This window comes from Apis florea, unplaced genomic scaffold (genome assembly GCF_048593485.1).
Source record: "Apis florea isolate Af1SG1 unplaced genomic scaffold, ASM4859348v1 contig_3367_pilon, whole genome shotgun sequence".
NCBI lineage: Eukaryota > Metazoa > Arthropoda > Insecta > Hymenoptera > Apidae > Apis > Apis florea.
This window is the reverse complement of record NW_028256746.1, coordinates 169,442-194,958: the sequence shown is the minus strand read 5'-3', so window position 1 is coordinate 194,958 and position 25,517 is coordinate 169,442. Positions and strand designations below refer to the sequence as shown.

Genomic DNA, 25,517 nt, shown 5'->3' with positions numbered 1-25,517 from the left:
TGCATAAAATACATATAAGTATGTACTCTTCTTGATTACTCTGATGTCCAGTCTTTCGGTAGAACATTTGCATCGGTTTTTCTCCGCGTCTAATGGATTTGATTTATCATTTAAATCGTTTCATAACAATATATATATATATATACATATATGTATACGTACACGTACACATACATATATGTCGTTACTTCGATCGGATATTCGATATAATTTTGCGATATAATTTAATACCACAATAAAGAATGGGTTTCTTCTAATACTGTTAGACCTTTGTAATAATTCGTTAAAAGAAAATAGTATTGGTAAAACATAATAATCGTGCATGAGTTTCATGACGTGTGACAATTTAGGATTAGTCGTAAATCTGTTTGTAAAGGAACATGACGATCTGTGCGATTTTCGTCGTTGAACGAAAGCGATAAAACTGCATTATACTTCTTAAACAATATACTTTCGGCTATAATACGAATGTTGTAAAGTAGGCCAATCGGTTCGTGCTCCCTTCGTAATCTTCGAAACTGGCGAACCGGCGAACCGAACGCTTTCGCAAATATCAATGGGGCGATTTCGTTCGTTTAAATCTTTAACAAGAGAGAATATCCGTTAGTGAAAAAATATGCTATTTACATGTAAGGTATCTAGTTGTGCGTCGATTCATTAATTCGCCGTTGGAGTGTATCAAAATCTACTTAAAGGGATCAACGATTTATGCAGCCGTTATTTTTCATCCATCATCTTTTCTTTTTCTTCTTCTTCTTCTTCTAAATGTAAACATGCGCGTATAATAATTCCGGCCGGAAAATCCTAATCCGATAAAAATGGACGATATTACTTAGAGAAGAAATATCGTTACTCGTCGGGATTCGAAGTAATTGTACTCTGATCGAAAATATGTAAAAAAATGGCATAAACCTCGAAAAAAATGGTATTTTTTTGTCCGCGGGGAATTGCAAGCATCGTCGGCAGTTTTTTCGATACATTTTACGGGTAGAGATCAATCGTGTTCTATCATTATGTGCTCTAGCGCGTGAAACAACTAATTATAACGTGAATTTTTCTCTTTTGGATAACGAGTGCTTGATTGTTTAACGAGAGTGATGAGAACACGCACGATTCAATATTCGATCGACCACTGGATACGGACAGTGGAAGGTAAGAGACGCATAGAAAATAGTTTCTCTCCGATAAAATTCAAACGTATACAAGGTGTCTCGAGTTCTCTCTCTCTTTCTTTCTTTCTTTCTTTCTTTCTTTTTTTTCTTTCCGATCGTTCTAATAATTTGTTTCGCGTGTAATCTACTTGTACTCGTACTATACGTATCATACATACGACACGTCATCGAATATTCCCTCTACATTTAACATCGTACAATTAATTATTTAGATTTTTCGCTTCAGATTTAATCTTGAAATGCTAAGTAGTGGTTAATTCGATTAGAAACGAAACGGAATAAACGGAATCCTTTTCTTCCCTCTTCCTCCCTCCCCAACATTTCCCTGCTTACATCGTCTCGTATTTAACGTGTTTATTGTCGATAGATAACAATTAGAAGAACGTAGGAAATACTGGGATATATCTAACGATAGATCGATGCAAATTCAAGGTCGTTATTAGCATTTCAAGATCAAAGAATCCAAAATCGCACGAATATTCTTTTATCCTTCCTTCCTTTCTTTCTTTCTTTATAAAGGCCAGCAGAAATTGTTGGCATTCAACATATTTTTTATGCATCTAGATACCTTTTTCGATACACCCGGATCACACACAGAGCACACAATTCCTCCTTATACGCTAATATGTACATACCATACAAAGCATCACAAGATTACATACATAAATTTACATACACTTTTTCATAATAAAATATCCGATTCTCTATTATGCTACTTCATACGGAGAATGATCAGCTCCACGCGAGATATATAATTCCGCGCATTCAACGTTCCGTTTCTTACATATACAAATACACGACACATCGATTTTTCGCAGTTATTACCAAGGATTTCTCAATTCTCATAATCCTCTCATAACACGTTCTTTTTATTTCGGGGCCAAATAAATCTTCTTCGTCGATTTACCGTTTTCACGAAACTAGAATTTCTGCTTGACAAAGACTTGGCCGATTATAAATCTTCTTCGACACGTTGATATGCTACTTATATTTAACCGATTGTTTCCACAATCTTCCGTTTCATTTACCCAATGAAATTTCCGTCGTTCGCCTTGATCTTTTATTTACAACATATTTCGACGCGAGGAGTAGCCAAAATTCCTCGAAGTAGGAGATTTTTCGTCGTCGTCCATTATATTACGTATAATGTAAAACGTTGATTTTTGGTAACTGTACAATTGACATTTATCGCTACAAAAATGTTTATATCGGTAAAATAATAATCGCGTAATAAATATTTGGTAACTTTGTAACTTGTACGCCGCATTACGGACGAAGCCCGAATCAAGACCAAATTTCTAAATTTATCTTTGAACGAACAAAATTCTCAAAAAAAAAAAAAAAAATCAAAACAACGAAGTACGTAGTACGTTATTACTTACTTGCATACGCTATTTAGACAAATTGTATTCCGTGTAATCGAGCGAGAAAACGCGAACGGATATTTGTTTCATAATCGATAAGATCATTCGAAGAATCGTACAATTGGCGAGGCGATCGTTTCTTCTTCGACTTCAATTTGTTTCGTCTGGTAATTGGAAATTTTAAAAATATCCATATCGCGAATCGAGCAAACGTATCGTTACAAACAGATATACTCGGACTTTGGACAGAACGTAAATTGTCCTCAATTCGGAATTTATCCGTAATTATACGTACCACGTACGATAAATGTTAATCGAATAAAAATCTTACGTACGTACATACATACACACACACACACACACACACACGTACACTAGCACAGGCCAAAATATTATTCCATATTACCGATAGTATTACGGCTACACGATCTCGATTCGATAAAATACGTAAATAGCGTTTCTCCTGAAATTTTGTTACCATTCGTGTGGTTGAATCGCTGCACTGGATGGATCGGGAAGAGAGAGAGGGGGGGAGGAGGTTGGGTATCACTCGGGATGGAGATGACTCGGCTCGCTTCTCGTAATGTAAAGTACAAATAAGTACGTAGGTATTTTGGGAGACTAAAGTGTCACTAATCAACGTTAAATAGGCGTAGGTCGTTAGCCCCTTTCTTCCCGGAAAACGTTGGGTTACCGACTACCCTAGGAACAACGTTGCCCCTTTTCTCGCTATAATCTTTCTCTTTTATACATATACCTATAATAAATCCAATCTTCGCGCACCGCGTGTATAGTAAATAAGTACTTTCGAAAGTGCGTATAAATCGGTGTATAATGCGTTTTCTTTTTTTCTTTTTTTTTTTTTACTATACACTATAGGTAAACAATTCGGCTTCGTTTCGATCCGTCGAAAGATTGTTTTCCAAGGGTATTAAACTTTGGACGAACGATCGTCCGTTAACCGGCGAAAATAATCTTTGGACGCGTGTGACGGAAATGGATGACATTTTTTTTGATCTGCGAATTATATGCGTGTACTGATACACTTAACTAATTAACGTAAATAAACGATTCGATTATCTCGCCGAACAAATACATCTTACTTTTCCATAGATATCGTATCACGGCGAGGCATCGCGCGTCGATGCGTATCGCGAAAAGCGCAAATATCGTTACGGATGATAATTTCGCATCGTTCCTCTCCCATTCCCGATAAACAAAGGGTTAACTCGTGTGAACGTCCAAATAATTCACCAGCCATCGGTCAACGATATCCGCATTCTCTTTTACCCAATGAATATTGAACTTGATCGTTTCTAGACTTTGTTCCAATGCTCGTTGACCGCTTCCGACATCCACTTTTTTAAAGAATTCCGAAACCTACGATGAGAAGCATGAAAAATTTAAAACCCACTTTTTCCTTTCTTCCCATCGATCGAATCGGATGGAAATTAAATTCTGCTGGGAGGAGAGAAGCTTTAGGCTAAAGTAAAGTTAAACCAGACGTTCGTTCGGTTCAACAAGATTATATATATATATATATAAGAGACGAAAGGGTATACGAACCTCGTGGTAGTCGTATTCCGTGAAAAAGTTGGAAATCACGACGGATATAAGTCCGCTCAACGATCCATTGCCAAGTAAATCGTGTATCTGAGGCCAATACGCTTTAAGATGACGCCACGCGAGAAATTGACCGTCGGAATTGGAGGCGACGGAAATTATAACGGTTTCCATGTCTTGCGATTTCACCATTTCACGGTCTAACGATCGTAAGAGATAACGTTGCAGCAACCAAGAATCCGTGCTCGCCCCCAACGCTTCCAACATTATCAGTTTCTCGCTCGATACTTGAGTCTCTTGATAATTTTCCCAACAATGATTCCATTCCTTTTCACCGCCAAACTTGATTCCTATCCATATATTTTTATTCCCTTTTAATGTTCCGTAATTGTAGGTAAAAAAAAAAAGAAAAGATAATTACCCGCAACGTACACCACGTTCCGTATATTGGGCGCTATCCGTTTACCTTTCAACATCCAATCTTCGAAAAGGGATTTCGCTGGCTTTACCACATCTTCCAATTTTATAGACACGGCCGATTGAAGTACGGCGATTCTCAATAATCTGCGAAGAAGAGAGAAAGAAAAAAAATATATATATATATATATAGAAAAATGATTGGATCGCGTTATATTCTTCTCGGGCGCGTATAAAACTATATAGTATACGATCACGAGTAGTTACTTCTTCAAATGAGATCCCTCGTCGGACCAACCGACGTATTTGGTAACTGGAGTCAACAATTTTTTAAAAAACGCGATATATCTTTTGTATCCAGGACTCTCGCTCAATCTTTCTTTCCAAGAATGTAGATATCCGAGGGCGGTGGTCCACGGCGCGTAATCCCTTTCGTTCAGAAGATAAAGAGACAATCGAAGAGGAACGGTGGCGTTCAACTCGCCTGCCTCGCACAACGTGAACGCGTCGTCGATAAGATTAGCACGGTCCGCCGGACTAAACTTGGTGTGATCGTTTAACAAGGTGGCGATGATCGATGCCCACATCTCTTCCGGATAAGTTACGCGATAAAATCCGCTTTGATTCACGTTACATTTTATATATTCCACGTCGCTAGGTATCTCGAACGTCACTGAAAATAAATAATTGTTTTATATATATATATATAAGAAATTTTTCAATAATTATTTTCAATTATTCGCGTTATACCGTCCGTTAAATTCATCCACACGTTGTGAAGTTTGCGCGGTTCTTTGTCCGTGTAGTAGCTCAATGGAATATACCATTTGTAATCAAACGAGGATTTCGTTCGTTGCGATTCCGTATCGTTTTCTTTCGGAGAAATTAGAAATCTCTTCTGAGTCGCCGTGATGGTATTCCCGTTACGCGTAATCGTGATCAGAGGGAAACCCATTTGCTGTGTCCACGTGTCCATAATAGCCTGCCGATGGATTCGATTTAACGATATACACACACAGACACATATATTTATATTTATAAAAGAATATAAAAGAAAGATAAATAAAAAATCGAACGAAGCGTATTTTTTCTCTTCTCTAGATAAAATTATAGCGTGTAATAATCGGTGTATAAATTTATACCTACTTTCACGTCAAAAGTATTATTGGCACGTTTGGTAAAGGCCGCCCAAAGATCGTTCGTATCTGCATTTCCATACGCGTGCGAATTCAGATAATCGTTCAATCCGCTTTTGAGAACGTCTTCGCATAAAAAGCCTTCAAGCATGTTTAGAATGGAAGCACCCTTACTGTAACTGATATCGTCGAATATCGCTTCGATCTCGTTCGGATCTTTGACCTGGACGCTTATAGGATGACTGCTGGCCAACGCGTCGAGATCGAGAGCCGATTGCGTTTTCTCTAAAATAAACTTGTCCATCATGCTCCACTCGGGCGAAATGTGATTCACCCCCTTGTATTCGAAGAAACTGGCCGCCCCCTCGTTCAACCACAAGTCGTTCCACCACTTCATAGTGACCAGATTACCGAACCATTGATGGGCCAATTCGTGTGCCACGATCGTACCGATCCATTCGTGCACGTTGGTCGACGACTCCTCCGGATCGTAAAGTATCGACGTCTCCCGATACGTGATCAGGCCCCAGTTCTCCATCGCCCCGGTCGCGAAATCGGGGATGGCTATTAGATCTGGTGTGAAGTGGATCCAAGATTAAAAAGAGGATAAGGAAGAGAAGGAAGGAAGAAGAAGAAAAAGATTCTCGATCGAATCATTCGAACACGAACCTTGTTTAGGCAACGGATAATGCACACCGAAAAAAGACTCGAAGTAATCCATTATACGAGCGGCCGTGGTCACCGCGTATCTCGCCTGTGGAAGCATCGCCTCTGACGCGTAAACGCTCACGGAAATATTTCTTCTCGTTAATTCGGAGACTCGTTTGAAATCGCACACTACGAACGCCACCAAGTACGTGGACATCTCTACGGATTCTTGGAAATCGTCGCGAAGCTGAAAATTTATTATACACGGCGCGTATATACACGGACGTATCGATGCGTATCAATCGTTTCGATACTCACCAGTCCCGTGCCCATGTAAAATCCCGCGTCCTCGGTGTTCATTACAGGCATGTTGCACAACGCGATGTGAAATCTGTCTCTGAATATCGAAACCTTGAATTTAGCTTTGAATTGCGGCTCGTCGAAGCATGGAAATGCCGAGCGTGCGTACGTAGGTTCGAAATGGGTTGTTGCGAGGTACCTAAAGTTGGGAGAGAGGCAGAGAGAGAGAGAGAGAAAGAAAGAAAAAAAAAAGAAAGAAAGAAATTCGGTTAAAAATTTACTCGAGATTGAAACGCGGGATTTTCAACGATTTTCCAAACAGAAAATTATTACAGTTTCAGAGTGACCTCTTTTCTCCTTCCGGGGTAACGTAGCTGCTAAGATAAAATCCCTCCAATTCGCTGGTAAGTTTCGAAATGAACCTCAAATGTACCGTGTAATTTCCTCTCTTTCGAAATTTGCTCTCTTCCAGTTCTAAATATAATTGTTGGTGTTTCGGATATTCCAGCAATCTCGCAATTTTTAATCTGTGCCCTTTACGGTCTTGAACCATCTGAAAACGACGATGCGATTAAAATTACACCAAAAAAAAAAAAAAAAAAAGAAAACACTTTACACTCACTTTCTCGTTTATTGTCAAATTTTTACTATGGAAGACGATATAGTTGATCTCTTTATCGACGTAGAATTCGATCGTGACCTGTCCTGAAAGTGCAAATTAACGAGTTAATTTGTGCCACGAAATTGCGCGAATAATTATTATCGAATATACGTCGAATTTATATATATATACGTCGTTTACCTTACCTTTTACCTCTAACGTTGTAAGATTTGGATGGATGGTGATATTGTACCTGGTAGGATGCGCAAACGTAGGCAATCTCACGTTATTCCAAGGGAATACCTGTAAACGATTCCTGTTCGATCAATTTATTTTCGAAACGATCGAGTAAAAGAATCCATCTATCCGTTTTCCGCGTTTTCCAAAACGATACAATTTTACGAACGATTTTCGGCGGTACACGAGTATAGCAGCTATACTATAGATCACACACGGTGACGTATTACGATTGATTTCCCGCCAACGCGTTTCGTAGTTCGTTCACAGTTAGGTTCGAGCATATCTTGGTGCGACCATTGAATACCGACACACACACACACACACGGAACCTATATTATTGCAACGTACGTTGTATTATGTACGTCGAATCTATATACGTATATTTCACACTTTGTACGCGTTCTAATTTCTTTTGCGACCCGAATCGACTCGACCGCGATATTAATTCGAGGAATTCGTCCAGAATACGCGAAACAAACACTGGATCCACTTCGCTCCATTTGCTCGACGTTGCGCAATCGTCATCAAGGGAAACACAAATAATAATAATAATAATAATAATAACCATACCTCTCCATTAGTCGCAAGAGGCTCGCTGCTTTTTTCATCGTCCTCGATATCCGCGATGGCTGGCTTCTCTCCAGCGCAAGGGCAGTCTATTAAAAACGGAAAAAAAAAAAAAAAAAACGAGAAAACCAATAATATTATAAAGGGGGAAAAATAAGGAGGAGTGAAACTCGACGAACGATTTCCCTCCTTTTTTTATTTACAAATTTATTTGGATGGAATTTTACACTACCGTTTTGTGGTCCCGCGAAGGCAATGATGAGTGATATGGCGAAAAGGATCGCAAAAACAACGGTAGCTATGCAGAGAGCCCTTTTTTGAGAACACACAATTCCATTATGCTCGTAAATACTACGTTTGTGCAATCCTGTGTTACTGTCTCCTGGAACAAAGGATCTCCTGAAGAGTGATCCAATCTTATATACACGTACGTATATATATATAGAAAAGATTTAACCGCGTAAAAATTTAGTAAAAGTTTATTTTTACAATAACGTACAAACCAATTGGATTCGTATTAAAGAATAAGAGAGAAAAAAGAAAGAAAGAAGAAGAAGAAGAAGAAGAAGAAAAAGAGTGAAATAGAAACGCGAGCAACGAGATTTCCAAACATAAAACGTCTACTAACGTGAGAAACAGGTTTCCCGTCCTCGGTTACACACTTGACCCAGATTTTTGATTGTCGAGAGACGAGCGACAGTGACGTTAATGCGGTTACTCGAAAACACGTGAGACGCTCGTGCATATTTTATTATCGAATTCCAGTTTCACGAATTGGAAGATGATAATTTTGTAATTGGACGCACGCGCAACGTTCGTTCGATGCGAAAGAGGAAGGAGTAGGCGAAGTGGTAGAAGTAAACAAAAACGCAAACGCAGGTTTTTCGAGAATAGCGAGAGTAATTTTATCGCGACGAATTCGCGGGGAAATAAGTTGGCGTTGACGAAGGTTACGTACACGTCGTAATCGTCCATTCATGGAGCAATGAACGCTCCATGGGTGGACGAACGCACGCGCGAGGTTATATCACCGCGATTTCGAAGAGATCGAGGCGAAGAGAAGGATCGCGCGTTTCAATTCGAAAGATCGGAAGCTTCTCCTTTATTGATCGCACGCACGTGCTCCTCGTATAGTCTATTCGTAGCCCGGAGGGTCGTAAGTGGGCCATCTGGTCGAACGATTGGCGGAGAGGAGGAGGAGGAGGAGGAGGAGGAAAGGAATCGGCGCGTGTGAAAAAGGGAGGGAAAGAAGGAAGGAAAACGAGGGAGAGAGGAATGGGAAGAAAGGAAATGGGGGAAGAAATGGGGAAAAGAACGTATCCGTTGAGCGGTGGTGCGCTGTCTCACCTGTCAGAAAAGCAACGTCATCCACATCTTGTTCGCTCATCGTGAACCGATTCGGCGGCGGTCTCCGACGAACGATTTCTTTTACCTGGCCGTCGTTCGTGGCATATAAAATTTTGATCAAGGGCTCTCTCTGTTCAGCCAGAATTCGGGCGGTCGTACTCGTCGCTCCCTGCTTCCTCCTCCTCCCTTAACGCTTCCCTCCTCGATTCGTACACGGATCGTGTACGGTTGTTGTCGGTGTGCGTCCAGTGTCAAGGTCAAGGAATCACCGACGAAGGCTCGACGTTTTTCCACCGGGGATTCGCGATGGACACGGGATGGACGAGCTCTCTCTCTCTCTCTCTCTCTCTCTCTCTCTCTTTCTTCTTCTTTCCTCTCCTCGCCGCTTTGTTTCGATTCAAAGGCTCGATCGGTGGAGGCGAAGTTGGTCGAGTACGCGGTCGAGTGTCGAGCACGAGCACGAGCACGGGCACGAGCACGAGCACGAACACGAGCACGAGCACGAGCACGAGGACGGGGACGAGGACGGGGACGGGGATAAAATCACAAAGAGCACAGGTGCGAAGAAAACGCAGAGGACGAGGACGCAGAGCAGAGGCACGAGCAGGAGCACGAGCACAAGCACGAGTACGAGGAGGAAGCCGAGTAGAAGCGCGATCAACGAGGTCCCGACAAAGAGCCGCGACAACGTGACGATGCACGAGCTTACGAAGTCACCGAACAGCTCGACGATGTCGGCCAGTCTATAACGCGCGACGTGCCTTGACATTTCATTGGCATTAAAGCGTGAATATAGCGACTGCGGAGTTAGGCAGAAATGGCGACTTTCCAAACCCCTTGGTGGCGGATCGCTTTACGGGGGTGGATTTGCAGCTCTCGCCACGCCGCACCTCGCTTCGCCTACCCTCCTATCCGAGGTGGTTGCTTGCTTTTACCGTGGCGCCATCCGTGACCCACCCTTCCAAAGTCCTTCTTCCCCTCTTTTATTTCCACGCTCGGGTTGGTAACAACATTCTCTACCATTCTCTCCCTCTCGCTTTCCTCTCGCCCTTCGATATCCCGATATTTCTTTTCCACGATCCTATCGATCTTACGTACCTTCTCATCGTCCCTACCTTCCATTATTTCCTCTTCCCACGTTACGTTATTTTATCCGACCGTAATCGTAATAATTTATTCGTACGTAACGGAGAATAACATCGTCGAATCGAATCGAAAGTGAAAGAAGGAGAGGAATAAAAAAATAATCAACGTTCGAGTTTTTTCGTGCTGATTTTTCGTTCCAGTTTAACGTTGACACGATTATCTATACTTTGCGAAGCTATTCTCACAACTGTATCGTCACGCTTTAACGTTCGATACGACGAGGGGAAATATGCGTGATACGTCCGAGAATTCTCGTTTTTGCATATAAAGGATAAAGGAGGCGGCGATATTCAATGGGATGCTGTTTCGTTTTGTCCTCGTTCCATTCTCTCAAGATGAAACGAGTTTAACCTTAATCGTAATAATCTTATGCTATGCGAAATATCCTCTACGCTACGATCTGCTTCATCAATTTAACGCGTGAAAACGAAAGTTCGTACAAATATACGTATACATCGCCTTTGAATTTACCTTGCCTTTGAATCGTAGCGAATTATTAATCCGTCGATATTGATTATCCGTCCCGATTAATAACCGATGATGATGATGATGATGATGACGACGATAATAATATCGATTATTGATTATTATTCGAGCAAAACCGACGAACGAAGAAAAATCGCCATTTTATTACGAATAAAATGTAAAATAATGATATGTATAAATGATATTCAAGGAAGGGAAACGATAGAACGTTGCGGAGATACGATCGGATCGTAATTGATAATAATTGATGATAATAATTAACGAATAGCAATTTTTGGAGAGATTTCAGCGTTGGAACGAAAGCTGACGTTATCGAAAAAAGAAGCGCAAAGTCGATGCGAGAATCTAGCAGAGAATACGAAAAATTGGAACGGATCGATGTGCGAGCGTGGAATAAAATTCTCGTATTATGGATTCGCCAAGGATCTCTTAGAGAAGTTTTCGATTCATATAGTATGAACTTGAGCGATACTTGAACCGTTCCAATCGTCCAAGTTCAATATTCTTGACGTGGACAAAGTCTCGATTCAATGCTGACAATGGCATTCAAATCGGGGGGGAGGGAACATTTCCGTTTCTCATCTTCTTTTTGATCCGTGAATCAAGCCCTAGGGTTACCAACAACGTTTTCTCTTATATATCCAGTAAATCTTGTCTACCTTAACGTTTCGTTTCATCGTAACGCGTCACTCCGCGTGATCCGATCTAAAAGAAAAAACTGGTCAATATTAAAAAAAATAATCGTGACAAATATACGATATAAAAGTTATGTTTTTTTTTGACAAGATTTTTAAAAATTCATCGCGCGGTGTAGGAAAGATAGCGCACGTTTACGAAACGCTTGTTTGTAAAAATATTTTACAACGTTACGCAAACTTACTCGTGAGTGACAACGAGTTATATATATTATGTTTTCGAATTTTCGAGGAGTTATTTTCGAAATTTATCGATTATTAAGAATAATAGTGTAAAAATACGAATAATTTTTTAAAATGCGAAAAGAAAATCTATCCACTGTTCTAAAATGAAACGGGTCACAAGTTCAAAAGTTCAGATATCTATAAATGTTTCGCTTCTTTATCGATATTGATCATATTTGGTATTCGTTGGAATAGTATATAAATAAACTCGATCGACTTAAAGATGGATTCTCGCGATTCCTACTATCTCGTTTTGACAATCGATATTCGTCATTTGTAACCGTATTAAAAAAAATCCTTGCGTTCTCGTCAAAATCATTATTCGCTCGCGTTAATAAAGTTCCACCAGAAAGTGGAGAAAATTCTTTTTTTGGATTCTTTTTTTTTTTTTTTTTCTTTTTTTACAATATTCTCGCTATTTTCGAAGAGACGTCGATCGATCGAAACGAAGGAGATAAAAGAAATAAGAAATAATCGTAAAGAACGTAATTTACAAAAGGGAAAAACAAAAAAGAAAGAAAAGAATTAAAATTATTCGAATTATTCACCGCGCGTGGAGAATAAAAAATGGTTTTACTCTCCGAGATTGCGAAATAGGGTGGCGTTAATGAAAATTTCAGGTTAACAATCCGTGGCGACAGTAGGCTCGAGGTTGGCGGCAAGTTGACTCGTTAAGAGAGTAGGTAAAGGTTGTTTGCCGGGTTACAAGTGGGTTTTTACTCACCTGAATTTATCGGGACCTCGGTGGTGGTGTTGGCAGTCCCGTTTTGGCCGGGGCTTCGCGAACTCGAGGTTCTACCCAAAGGCTCCATCCGGATCGCCTCGCTGCTTTCTCGCGTCGAAGTTCCCCCTGGCATTTTCTCCTTTCCCCCTCCTCTTCCCCCGCCGCCGCTTCCCTTTTTATCCGGTAACCTCGCACCGCGTCGTCCACTTTCCACCGGAACATACACCCTTCCTCCTTCGCCCCACGCCAATCACATTCTTCGACTTTGACGCTTTTCAACGACCATCCACTTTTGTCTTCTTCTTCCCTTTCATTCGTGTCAACGGATCCACGAATTTTCATCCGACTGTGGCTAACTTTCATTCGTTCAAACGCGACGTTCCTCACCGCGATCTTTCGCTCCGTCTATATTTCGATACCGATATTCCACCTTATATTCTTCCTTTTACGTTTATATACTTTATATATCTTTCTACTTTATCTTTTCACGGTAGACGGATATATCACTCAAGGCGAACGTTGGTCCCAATCGCGAAACTTTTGGTAAAAAGAAATCCAAATTTATATAAAACGATATTTCTTTCTTTCTTTCTTTCTTTCTTTTTCCTTTCTTCCTTTCTTTTTTTTTTCTTTTAAATCTCGTACAAATACTGTCGTTTTACAAAAAAAGGGATCGATTCGTTTTTAATTATTACGTCCACTCGTTCGGGCAGTGCACATCGTACGAATCCTGGTCGAACGAATCAATTTTACACTAATGATTTTCCTAGCTTTCGTCACGTAAATACCTATGCTTTGTAACGTAAAGACAAAGCATACACTGATCTTGATATCTCTATTAAGTTAAAAAGTTTAGTCGTATTTTCAAAAAATATAACGAGCGAATCGGTAAAGTTGCAATTTAAGATAATTCGTGGCATTACGTATATATACATATATATATATATATATGTTCCGTTTTTATAAACAAATAGCAATGTATGTTTTCATTTCGTTCTCGTGTAAATCTGTATGTTTTTCTTTTTTCATTATTATTATTATTATAATATTGTAAGATATTTCCTCGGCGTATTGCTACGACACGATACCTGGAACAAGATACAAAACACGATGATAATTTGATGTAAAGAAAATTGGAAAAGAGCAAATTGAGAGATAAAAAAATCGATCGTTTATCGAAATAAGGAACGATCGAGTAAGTATGTCGCAACAATTTCCATTTATTCGATCGAAATTGGCCGCAAAGCGAGAGATCCGCGAAAGAATGTATTAATTTTTACATCCACATCGGAGTCATTTAACGAAACAGCGAGACGAGAAAGAGCGCGTATAATAACATACGTCACTTTACGATATGCCGCCAATTACAAATCCTTGTGCTCCTTTTGTTCAACAGAAGAAAAGTTCGAGCCTCGAATAGTAGTAACTCGAATAATATTGTATTTCGTTTATTTCGAATCGATGATAAAATAACGTTTATAAATTGTTATTGATTTTATCAGGTTTGTTATAACGTGTAAAAAACAATGTGGGTGTATAGGTCGGAGCCGATCGCACGTTGTATGTATACACATTCAAAGTATATTTTATAAAGTTATTTCTGTAACGACAACAAAGCTGTTAATTATATGCACCAATATCTATCGTTTTTTTTTTTTTTTTAAGTATCCTCTCGTTTAGATATCCTCTGAAGCGTATTTAAAAGAGAGAGGGGGAAATTATCCAGCTACTAGATCGCTACTAGATCTGTGCGAAACTTTTATTTTAAACGACGATTACAAGCCGAGACGTTGTAATTAGAGTCGTCGAGAATCAGAGGACCGGCAGAATCACGAACGACACTTTCTTTTCATTTCGGTGGCACAAGTAATTATGCATTTACCGAGACGGATGCTTTCCACACGGTTCGACTTCATTGCCACTAATTCGCGCTCATTGTGCAATCTCTTGTTTACACTCGTTCAAAACTTTTCTACCGCGCATAGTTTCGATATCGTTAATCGTACATAATTACCAACGTAATTATGTCCATTTCTCTCTAAATCGTAATCGTATCGTTGAACGTATTATTAAATCAAAATGCAAATAATAATAATAATAATTTCCTTATAATTTTATTACACACAAGGTTTGGTTTCTCGGTATTGAAATTCTTGAAAGATCAAAATTATATAATTGATACGTTATATAAAACGATGCATCTATATCGAACAAGCCTTTAACATTGTCAGAACATTGTTCGTTCGATTCATCGAATGTGACAAAGACAATTAATAAATTTACGAGGAAACGTTATTTTTAAAAATTTTTCTTCGATGATTAATTTTATACAATTTATTGCCATTTTGACAATTACGGATTTATAGTGTATATAATAAATTGCACATATTTTTCTTGCAGCTAGTTTTGCTTACAAAAACTTTGCTAGCAATTCTATTTATACTACGTTGCATAATAAATGACATGCATGTGCACACGAGTGAAGGTTACGAGAAAATTATCTCTAATTTCAGGATGTTTTTGTATCTAACTTTATATTATTAATGCTACGTAATATTTCCTTCGAAATGTAAATTTTTATCGTGCGATTTCGATATTTATACGAAGATACGTTTTCACATTTAAAAGATTATTATATTAAATTTTTATATATATATAAATACTATTCAATTATTAGAATTAACTATTTTCTCATTAATTTTCGCAAGTGGATGAAAAAAGCAAAGCGTAATTATTTATTTTTAATATCAATTCGTACTACGTCGCGAATAATCCTTCGACAACGGATATAGCCAGTCAAAATATAATAACGATATTCTCTAAAAACGTTTTACGAAGACACAAATTTTTTCTCGAAAAAATTTCTAAATATTAATTTTTAATTAGTTTTGTTATCGGCCGAGTACGGACGAAGCCGGACGAATTTCTCGCCTTTTCTACTTTCCTTCTCCGTAATTCGGAGAATACGGCGAGCGAATGGCGCGAGACGAAGCAGGCGGCGAGTTTTCTTATTTATACCGAGGGAATTTTCAACGGAAAGAGAAATAGAATGCGCAACTTTTTGTTTCATCCTTACTTCTGTTCACTACACGGGTAACGGCATTTGTGTGCGCGTGTGATACACGAACGCTACCTCGTGATAGAACGTTGACCCTGCCCAGTTCGCGGTCGAGAAATCCCTCCAAACAAACGAAACCGTTAAAATACAAAGACTCGAGTGTCCCACCGTACATCGATATCGTTACACCATATTTTCCAACTGCTTAATAATATATATATATATATCCTACGCAGTAAGAAAAAACGAAATCGAGGAAAAAGAGGAAAGGATCAAAGGAATATGAATTTGGAATATGCGTGTGGTAATTGGACGAAAGAAACGTTGAAAAAGGATGAAAAAGAAACGAAAAGAAAAGAGAAAGGAAGATAGAAAACTAACCTCGTTTCCAACCAGTGAGCAAAAGGATTCGGTCGATTCGACGGGAAACGAAATCGATCGATATTCGAAATTCGTGACGACGACGATGATGACGATGATCGAAGGGAGAAACGTAGAAGAAAACGCGAGTGGAACCGGCACTTCACTACTTCTACTACTCGAAGATCGGAGGCGGAAGGAAATATTTATGCGCGCCGCGGTAGATTGAGCGGATCGAAGTTGGAGAAGAAAAGAAAAAGGCGCGGTGGCGTTGGACGAGCCGTGGCGACGATCGCATCGCTGCCGATGATTAAACTCGACGGACTGTACGACGGATGCACGAGGAGACGATGGGAGGCAGCATCGCCCGTGTAAACGGTCGAACGGTGAGAATGGCACTGAGCGAGGGGAGTTTGAGAATCGAGCGTGGCTAAATTTCCGGACGCAGGGAGGCGCGGCGGTCAGGATCAGCCACAGGTTGCGCCCGCCTCGTTCACGCAGGCCGGGCATCTTGGCTGATCGCAAAGCGGGGGGGGGAGGGGGGAGGGAAGGGAGAGGACACCCTCTATGCCCAAGCGACAGAAAGAGAAATCGATTAACTTAACATCCACAGCTACGTACCCCCCTTCTTTCCAACGTTCACGCGAGTTACGATTTCGATCGCTTTCGAAATAGACTTTCACCCCCCACCTCGTATTTTAACTAAATTCCATTCGATCGATCCGCTTTCTTTCTTCCAAAATATCCGCTCGTTTCGTTCATTTCCTAGATATATTACAGAGAACGGGAAGAAGAATAAATTCGATTCGTATGATTTAACGGTATCGAACATTAATTGTACGTATAACGATACGTGTATCGCACGCCAATAAGAATTAAGGATATATATATATATTTAATCCGTTAGCTGTGTCGATATAACAAAATAGAAACGATGAGAACATGTTTGAAATTTTGAATCGAATACGAAACGATTGCATCGATTAATAAGATAGAATAATAAATTGTAAAACGAAAAATAAATTGATACAAGTGAGATTAACGATTGATCGATAAGTTATCTATAATATTGACGATAAAAAAATCGTGTGGAAACTCGATGCTCAACGAGCGTATGCAGTGTTCGTGAAGGTATTCGAAGCTATTCTTATATATTTTATTCAACTATTCAAAAATGAAGGTAAGTAAGGGATTAAATCGTTTAATCGTTACAATTGAGAAATGAATTTGTTTCGTCGAATCGTAAACTTAATTGTTACGTTAGATGTCGTTTCATATCGGTGAAAATGAAGTTATTTTGTTCGACGAATGGCATCCGGTAGATTGGCAAGGTCTTGGATGGTCGATGGTCGGTGTTGTTCTCATAGCATCTATATACGAAGGGATAAAAAACTACCGGTGAGAGATTGTTATTCTAATAAGTAAGTAACGCATATATCGCTCTGTATCGTGTATAATGAGTGTTAATATATTCGTAGGATCTTCGACGAATCTTTATCGATTGTAGAGATTCTAAAAAACGAACGCACGAAAATTGGTGTACGTCGATCGAACCTTATTTATCGAGTTGTAAGAAATTTCAATTGGCGCGGTGGAGCGAGAAATAGACGAAGACAGAGCGGTCTGATTCTCCGTTTCCGCCTCGCTCCGTCCAACGCCAACCTAAATCATTTATAATTCGATAAATAAAATTCGACCAATATTTTCATATATCATAATTTTTTGCATTCCACGAATATATCAACACCTTGGAATAGCGAATCTAAAAATGTTCTTCCTTCTTTTTCTATCTTTTAGCGATCACTTATACATCAATACAACACGTTTATGGAAAAGTAAAGAAATTAACGATAGAGGGTACGTATTACTTCATTTTAGAATATAATACGCTTTCGGTCGATATTCCACCTCGATCAATAATAATACTTTTCTCTTCCAAAATTGTTTCTTATTTATTATAATAATACACATTATACGAACTCTTGTACTCTTGTACTATTCTGTTTAATTTCAGAACATTACTCTTTTCCAAAATACACTTTCTTCAAACGATTATTCATGTTGTTCAACTGGTCATAGGATATTGTCTTATGTTGATATTCATGACGTACAATATTTGGCTTTGTATCGCAGTAGCATTGGGCACGGCTCTCGGTTATTGGCTGTTTTCTTGGGATAAATCGAACGGCGATAGCGATGACTGCTGCTTGTAAATTTTACATCGAATACGTTTTATCCTCATATCGATATTATTTTGTTCCCTAATATAAGACACGTTATAGCTGTAAAAATTGTAATATTCGTAGTAAATTTTTCATACCAATTTTTCTATCGTTCGTTAACGTTTTTATATTTTACGTATTTCTTCGTATCGTTTCAATTTTTCTTTTTGTCTTTATTTAATACGTAATTATTATATTCTTTTTTTTTTCCTTTTTTTTTTTACGTATACTCGTGTTCAAACTTTTAAGAATTAATTTGCAATATAATTTATTATGAATTTATCTTTCTCTATCCTTACATATAATAATTTCACGTATCAACACGTACATTATGCGTATAATAAATATTCGTTTAAATATATTTTCTTTATTTTATAAGTTTATCAAAACAACGATGGATATATACACGGAATTAAAGAGTAAAAATTCTGTAAAAAATCGAATTACATATTTTTCTATTAATTTATTAATTTTTTCTTTAAATTAATCAATTATGTTAAAAATATAAATATAAGTATTGAGAAATATGTTCATTTCAATTATTAAATTACATCTTTCCTAAACATTTTTTACCATCTATATATAAATATATTACATTGCACGTATCTATACCCATTACTGATTGTGATAAATGTTCCATTCAATTGGTTACGTTATCTAATCGTACTTTTTCATTTATTGTAGAACATAATCATACATACAGAGTGTTAATGTATTTGGATCATCATTTGGTGCGTCGCTGCGGTGCAAGAGGATTTTATCGGATTAGATCGGAAATAAAATATATTTTAGAATATAGAAAGATAATATAGTATAATACGTATTCATTTTAAAAATGAATATGAGATTTAGGAAAAAGTTTAAAACTGTGAACGAAATAATATTCGGATGGGATAAATTTAACGTTATAACATTTTTTATTTTCATATTACTTTTTTGCGTGTGGTGTTTTACATTTTTTTTTACGTACAATTCAAATACCGTACACGAAGATCATTCAGCACATCAACATTAACAAGAAGAACAATCATTTTTTTCGATTCAAAGATGTTAAAAATATAGGTAAGTATTATATATATATATATTTTATGTTTCTAATTAATTGAACGATATTTAATACGTTTAATTTAATTGTTAAATTAAGTAAAAATAATTATTCGATACCATCACGTTAGAATATTAATAAGAATCTCGATTCATTTAAAAATAAAGAATCATTTTGGCAAACAATTTCAACAAGCGTATCGAAACGTGTCAGAGATTGAACGATATTCTCGTTAAAATTAGTAACGATGCGATTTGATCGTTTGTTTGTTCAAAACAAAGATAGCTACATATGTATGCGGTATAAGATATATTTAATTATGTTCTGATTAAACGGAGCTTGTTACACCGAAACAATTTTTTTTTTTTTTTAAACGAAAAGAAAGAAATCATATTATTTATTCTTATTTATCTTTATTCCTGTTACTAGCAGAATTTAAATATAAATTCACATGGATGGTACGAATCGTGAAGTCAATTACACTCGATACGACGCATAATTTCACGCAATTTACATTTGTTCGATACACGCTCTCGTGGAAAAAGGGACAGAGTGAGAACGAAGCGCTTTGTGTCACGATACTTGTCACGAGATTTAATGTTGGATGATACAATCGATGCAATAAAAATTTACAATGGACATTTCACTTTTACGTATTTAAGCAAATTATTTATTTATTTTATATTATTATACTTCTATATGTGATCAGGAATAAATTTGTATATATTAATTTGTATATTTCTTTCTTTCTTTATCGCGATGAAGATGGAGAGAGAGAGAGAGAGAGAGAGAGAGAGAGGAGAGAGAGAGAGAGAGAGAGAGGAGTAAAATTTAAACGCACGTTGTATTGGACGAGATAATACGAATAATTGGAGAAACAAGAATGGAGATTGGCATTAAAGGAACACTAACGACACATCGTGTCGAACATCGAAATAACCGAGTCTTATTATTATTTTCAAGGATAATGTCACGCGTTTATTTCGTTTCTTCTGTCAGTGTCCGAGGGACGTACGAGTTGGCGAGAGATCAACAGTTATCGCGCACTCCTTTCGTTTCACCGCTATTCATCCGCTTTTTTTTCCGAGACACACCCTTCCAACTTCACCGCATCCACCTGCCTTGGGCGGCCTTTGTGCATTAAGCCTTTTGAACCCGATAATCCATAGAGATTACAACTCAACGGTTCGTGGTCCTTCGCCTTTTTATTTCCTTTTTCTTTTTTCTTCTTTTTTTTTTTTTTTTTTCTGTCTCAACTTCCTCTCTCCATCTTACTCCTAAAACATTGCTCATTTACAACGTATGATCGTATTTGCCATACGAGAGCTACGATATTTGATTTTCACTAATGTCCTAACTTGGTCGCGATATCCACGATTCATAACGATTGTGTCGAGAAACAAAATTAGTTCCGAATCGTTTTAAACTCGCTTATTCCATTATCGCTTTAAACACAATCTTCCGATACGATTTTTTTCTTCTTATAATTACTTACGTTTACTTGCATTGAAACAATTTCTAAATTGAAACAATTTCGAATTCATCGCAATGAACAAAGCGTGGTTTATAACGAATGAACAAGCGTTTAAATTTTAGCATATAATAATGTGGAAAAATTTTCACAATCTTATCGCTCATCTAAAAATGATAAAAGATCAACGTAAAGATATAATAGGGGATAAAATACGAGGAAGCTCGTGATTATACGGTTGATTAGAGTGAATCGGTGTAAAGTGCATTAACGGATTGTCGCGCAAACTCGAAGCTTTGTTTGCGGATGGATCGAAGAAAAGCTTGCACGTCCAACTCGGTTCTCTCCGAGGAAATGGTAAACTGATGGATCGAATAATCGGAGAGGAATTGTCCCAGACGCCAAGGGGTGTAGATGTACGCGTAGCGCGACCGGTCGATACTGGCGTCGGCTGCTAGTAACCTATGCATTCTCCTTTTACGCATCCCCTCAAACCTCGCGTTTCCTCTCTCATTCCAACTCTCTCCTATCCTCCACACCATCCCTAATAATCTCCCAACTCGACCCATTCGTGCATTTCTTCGCTCGATCGAGTATTCGCATTTATCTTCCTTTATATTTATTTATTTTCCCCCCTTTCAAAATCCTTCCTTTTCTCGTCTTATTTTACGTTATATCCAACTGACTAAGTCGAAACTAATTTTGCCTACCTTGAATATTAAACATTACAGATTTACGCGATATTTTTTATAAATATCAAAAAAGATTCAATTTCACGATAATTTTACATCCAAGTTTATTTTCGCGATAATTATTATATCGTTTTTGTTATTATTTTCAGTTTAGATTTAGATTTAGTAGATTATCAATTATTTCATTCGATTTATCTCTCTTTTCGTGTCTAAAAGTTGAAACGAATTTCTAACCGTCTACTTGCATAAATTTGAAATTCATTGAAAAGCTCGATCGCTAAAGAGATTCACGGTTGCTTCGTGAACGAGAATTTCCGTTCGCTAGTTTGTTACGGTTTCCAAATTTCCGGCCAGATTGTAGTATATATCGACCAATGGTAATTACATTGCCACCAAGATGGTCAAAGGAGAAACAAGCGCGATCACCTATATCTGTTTTTAAACGGGAAATGTTTGGCCACCGTCCAAATTGACATCGTCTAAATACTACATGTTGCTCCTTGCAAAGACAGACGAAACTTTTATAACAATTTGTACGATCAGTTTCGCGTAGTTTTGGCTACAAATTGATATTAAACATTACGATAAAAAATTTTATTTCGATATATAAAAATTTATATTTCGCAAATTCTCTCTCTTGTTTAATAACTTTCGATAATTTTTCTAAATTTTTTAACATTTTTACACGTTTATGATATAAACAGTTTTTTTTCCAATTTTATTCATATATGGATAATGGACAATAATTTCTGTATACAAGTTGTTAGTTGAACAAATTTGATTGTAATATATATATATATGCATTTCAAATTTAAAAAAATCTATATTTCCGATAAATATTGATAAATTTTATAATTGATTATTAATATTTTCAAAAATGTTATAAATTATATTGCGGTAATCGTGCAATAATCGTGAACGATATTTTAAAAAATTTCTCTAGAATTTTTGCGAGATATAAAATTATTGACCCTTTCTATTCTGAAATGCGAAATATTATGTATTTCAGTTCGAGCTTACAGTTTGCAACGATAGTTGGCACCACGTGCTTTGTATATCTATCTTATTTCAACAAAAAATTTTTTGAATATTCAAATATTTAAATATTTTTGGAACTATATATTAAATTGACGACGTGCATCGCAATTCAATACACGAATTATAAAATTTTATAATTCTTAGCTATACATTATTTCATTCTTTATATTTTGTATCTTCAAAACTTGTTCCACGAAAATTAAATAAATTTTCATTCAATGTTGAGAACAATCTTGATAAATTTCGAAATATTTTCGAAGCAGCAATAATAAAGTGTAATAATAAATATATAATAAAGTACGAACAATATTTTTTTTTATATACCGACCAGATACAGTTTGCGCACACTAAAATCATGCTAATAAATTCGTAGCATTTGCGTGTTTCGTATATAAATAATTCATTTAAATAAGTTTTATTTCAGGTCGAAATAACTATTTCGCATAAGTAAGAAACGCTATCAAGCGTAGATGTCAAAAACGCGTTCGTACGCGTTCAATCATACAACTTTTTCCCCTGTTTATCTATAAGAAAAACGCAATTTATTTTCATTAATTTTTATAATTTTTAGATACATTTTTTTTACGAATAACGGCAAAACTCGACGACAGAATTTCGAAAACAATGGACGAGAAAAGAAGGAAATATCTTCTCGAATGAATCGGTAGAAGAAAATCGTTGCAAAGCACGATTCGAGTCGAGGATCGTGTGCGGTGACCTTGGCCTCTAGTAGTGGTTGTTTCAACACATAACGCAACACACACGGGTAAAAGAGGGTAATGGCGAACACGCGATCCAATGTGTATAACCTCAACCTGCAAGGAAATCGTTGCGACAAAATTCTCCGCGTTCTCGTTTCAAATGTATAGGTTGGTACAGGTTGGTTAGAATTGATATCCTTTCCAGGACAAGCCGTACAATTGCAATTTGCACTTACGGATTGCTCGCTACCTTTTAAATTTCTCAATGCCAGTCTTTTTTCTTTTCTTTCTCTCTTGCCGAGAGACTCGTCACGACTACACCTTCGCGATATCAACCACGAATTCCTCGCACTGGAGATTTACATCGTCCACGTTGAAATTACACGCGAAATTACCGTATCATGTGACACGTTCATCGAGCTAGCTACCTTATCGAACTTGTATTTTTCCTTTACTCTCTTTTCTATTTCATCGCACACGCATCGTTTATTATCCTCTTTCTCCGATTGCGTTTTAGAAATAAAACTAGATTTTCTTACACGCAACGATAGGTTAACGAGACAGAGAGATATCTAATAAGCGTTAAAAGGTGGACGATGCGAAAAAAGAGCAAGGTTCGAGGCCTTTCCGCCCATTTTACGAGATTAAAGTCACACGTTGAACACGAAGAAGCTTCGAATATCGTGCCGACGGTCTGAACGGTAAACGTCACTTCCTGATCGTAGAAATGGCTTCTAACCCATTTTACGAGGAAAGAAGCCAGGTCGAGCCTCTATCAGCTGTCCATCTGGTTGGCGTGTCGTGACCTTTCGCATCCTTCTGCATACACTATCGTAGCGAATAACAAATGGAACGAACGTTAACGAGACTGATAGAGCATCGCTCCTCTTACTTACTACCCGATATATCGGGTAATAAGATATGAAAAATGGATAAACGCGATCGATCTATTGACTTTCGATTCGAATTTTCAATCTAATTTGACTGCGCTTCGCTTCAAACTTCTTCTTCTTATTTCTCAGCTTTTGCTTTTTCACTCTACATATATTTATTATGTAGACACCTACACGTTCTTCTACGTTGTTGATATTATCGATTGAACGTAGTTCGCTCGCTCTTCCGTTTAAATTTGCAATTCTATCCCGATACAATTCGTTGGTTGCGATATATCGGTGTACAAAGTGAAAACTTTAACCTTTCGTCAAATTAATTTTAAACGAGTCTTAAATAACAATACGAAAACGTTATTTTCTTTGGAAAAGAAAAGATTCGTACGAAAGGTTCCGAAGTTCGCAAGAAGTAGGATATCTTGAATGTTTGTCGTGTATGAAGTTGCATTCGTAAATCTTCGATAAATGTTACAGATAAGAAAAATACGATCGAAGTACGGAAATAACCTATTCGAGAAGAAAATGTGATGAAATTACATAGCTAGAAAAGAGTGAAAATGGCTGACATTTGCAAAACTACTTACTTACTTGTAATATATCTATCGAATATAAATTGTAGTTAGCCTTGCAATTTACTTGCTATTTTATGAATTACTTGTTATAAATTGCTTGTTATAAATAATATAGGACAAGGCTGAATTTATGGAGAGACGAAACATAAGGAATAAAAAATTAAAATAACACTTGGTAATCGGTGTGGTAATGATGATAATAATGCGAATCGAACTGATATAAAAATATAATAAACGATAGGAGGTTTCTTGATTTCTAATCAACTTCTACTTGAATATTACCGAGCCTTGAAATTGAAAACGTTTCATACTTTATGCAAATTCATTTACTATCGACTAAACAAGCATTTATCCGTGAAAGAAATCAATTTATTCCCATCCCTTTATTTTATTAATTTCACCTTGAGATTCTCTATTATTCGGATTTTGATGATTTTCACCGAGATCCAATAATCTCACGAAAATTTTAGGATATCGCATCATATCGTAGAAGATATGTGCGATCTTTTTCAATCAACGACACAAGTGAGACAAAGTAGTAATTCACAATTAGATTATTTCGAGTAATTCTCGATGAAATTTATAGGCAGAGGCAATTGGAGAGGTGAGGTGAGCAAGACGGATTTATAACGTAAGAAATATTTCTTGACCTCACGTCATTTTCCTTAACGTCGTCATTATCACGGATACAAGTTGAAAAGAACGTCATGATTCGAGGTTTCATCGTGAGCAAGAGCATTGCTCTACCAATGAAAATAGCCTCCAGATTGGTAGCTAATTCTATAATCGCGTGTGCACCGGTCTATCTGGATTACAATCAGATCGAATTCATAAATG

General features: G+C 37.3%; 2 protein-coding genes and 1 long non-coding RNA gene across 13 annotated transcripts; 2 read left to right on the top strand and 1 right to left on the bottom strand.

Annotated features, from left to right (window-relative positions):
• Positions 1-1,754: 1,754 nt before the first annotated feature.
• Positions 1,755-16,436, bottom strand: LOC100872423 (endoplasmic reticulum aminopeptidase 1). Of its 6 annotated transcripts, none has more exons than XM_012489087.3 (15): positions 16,071-16,436; positions 12,632-13,719; positions 8,241-8,390; positions 8,012-8,097; positions 7,408-7,504; positions 7,223-7,305; positions 6,948-7,153; positions 6,619-6,799; positions 6,322-6,547; positions 5,663-6,225; positions 5,267-5,498; positions 4,784-5,189; positions 4,521-4,663; positions 4,103-4,449; positions 1,755-3,916 (listed from the first exon to the last, which is right to left on the bottom strand). In XM_012489087.3, exons 2-15 carry the CDS (start codon positions 12,762-12,764, stop codon positions 3,761-3,763), a joined length of 3,009 nt encoding a protein of 1,002 aa, XP_012344541.3. In that variant the 5' UTR covers positions 12,765-13,719; positions 16,071-16,436; the 3' UTR covers positions 1,755-3,760. The 6 variants fall into 6 exon arrangements, with proteins under 6 accessions (XP_012344541.3, XP_086767885.1, XP_086767886.1 ...); XM_086911759.1 differs by having other exon boundaries at positions 4,103-4,470; positions 4,566-4,663; XM_086911760.1 differs by having other exon boundaries at positions 4,566-4,663.
• On the top strand, positions 15,080-16,309 carry LOC147656994 (uncharacterized). The gene is made up of 2 exons (XR_015293231.1): positions 15,080-15,358; positions 15,926-16,309. It is a non-coding gene; the product is annotated as an uncharacterized LOC147656994 (long non-coding RNA).
• A 195-nt stretch (positions 16,437-16,631) lies between the features above and the next one.
• On the top strand, positions 16,632-20,046 carry LOC100870796 (high affinity copper uptake protein 1). Of its 6 annotated transcripts, none has more exons than XR_015293227.1 (6): positions 16,632-17,229; positions 17,314-17,447; positions 17,847-17,906; positions 18,064-18,354; positions 18,956-19,333; positions 19,749-20,046. XR_015293227.1 is itself a non-coding variant. In XM_003695476.4 (5 exons), exons 2-5 carry the CDS (start codon positions 17,224-17,226, stop codon positions 18,260-18,262), a joined length of 399 nt encoding a protein of 132 aa, XP_003695524.1. In that variant the 5' UTR covers positions 16,632-16,886; positions 16,957-17,223; the 3' UTR covers positions 18,263-18,798. The 6 variants fall into 6 exon arrangements, 3 of the variants coding, with proteins under 3 accessions (XP_003695524.1, XP_086767882.1, XP_086767883.1); XR_015293228.1 differs by having other exon boundaries at positions 19,746-20,046; XR_015293230.1 differs by having other exon boundaries at positions 17,314-17,470.
• Positions 20,047-25,517: the final 5,471 nt, after the last annotated feature.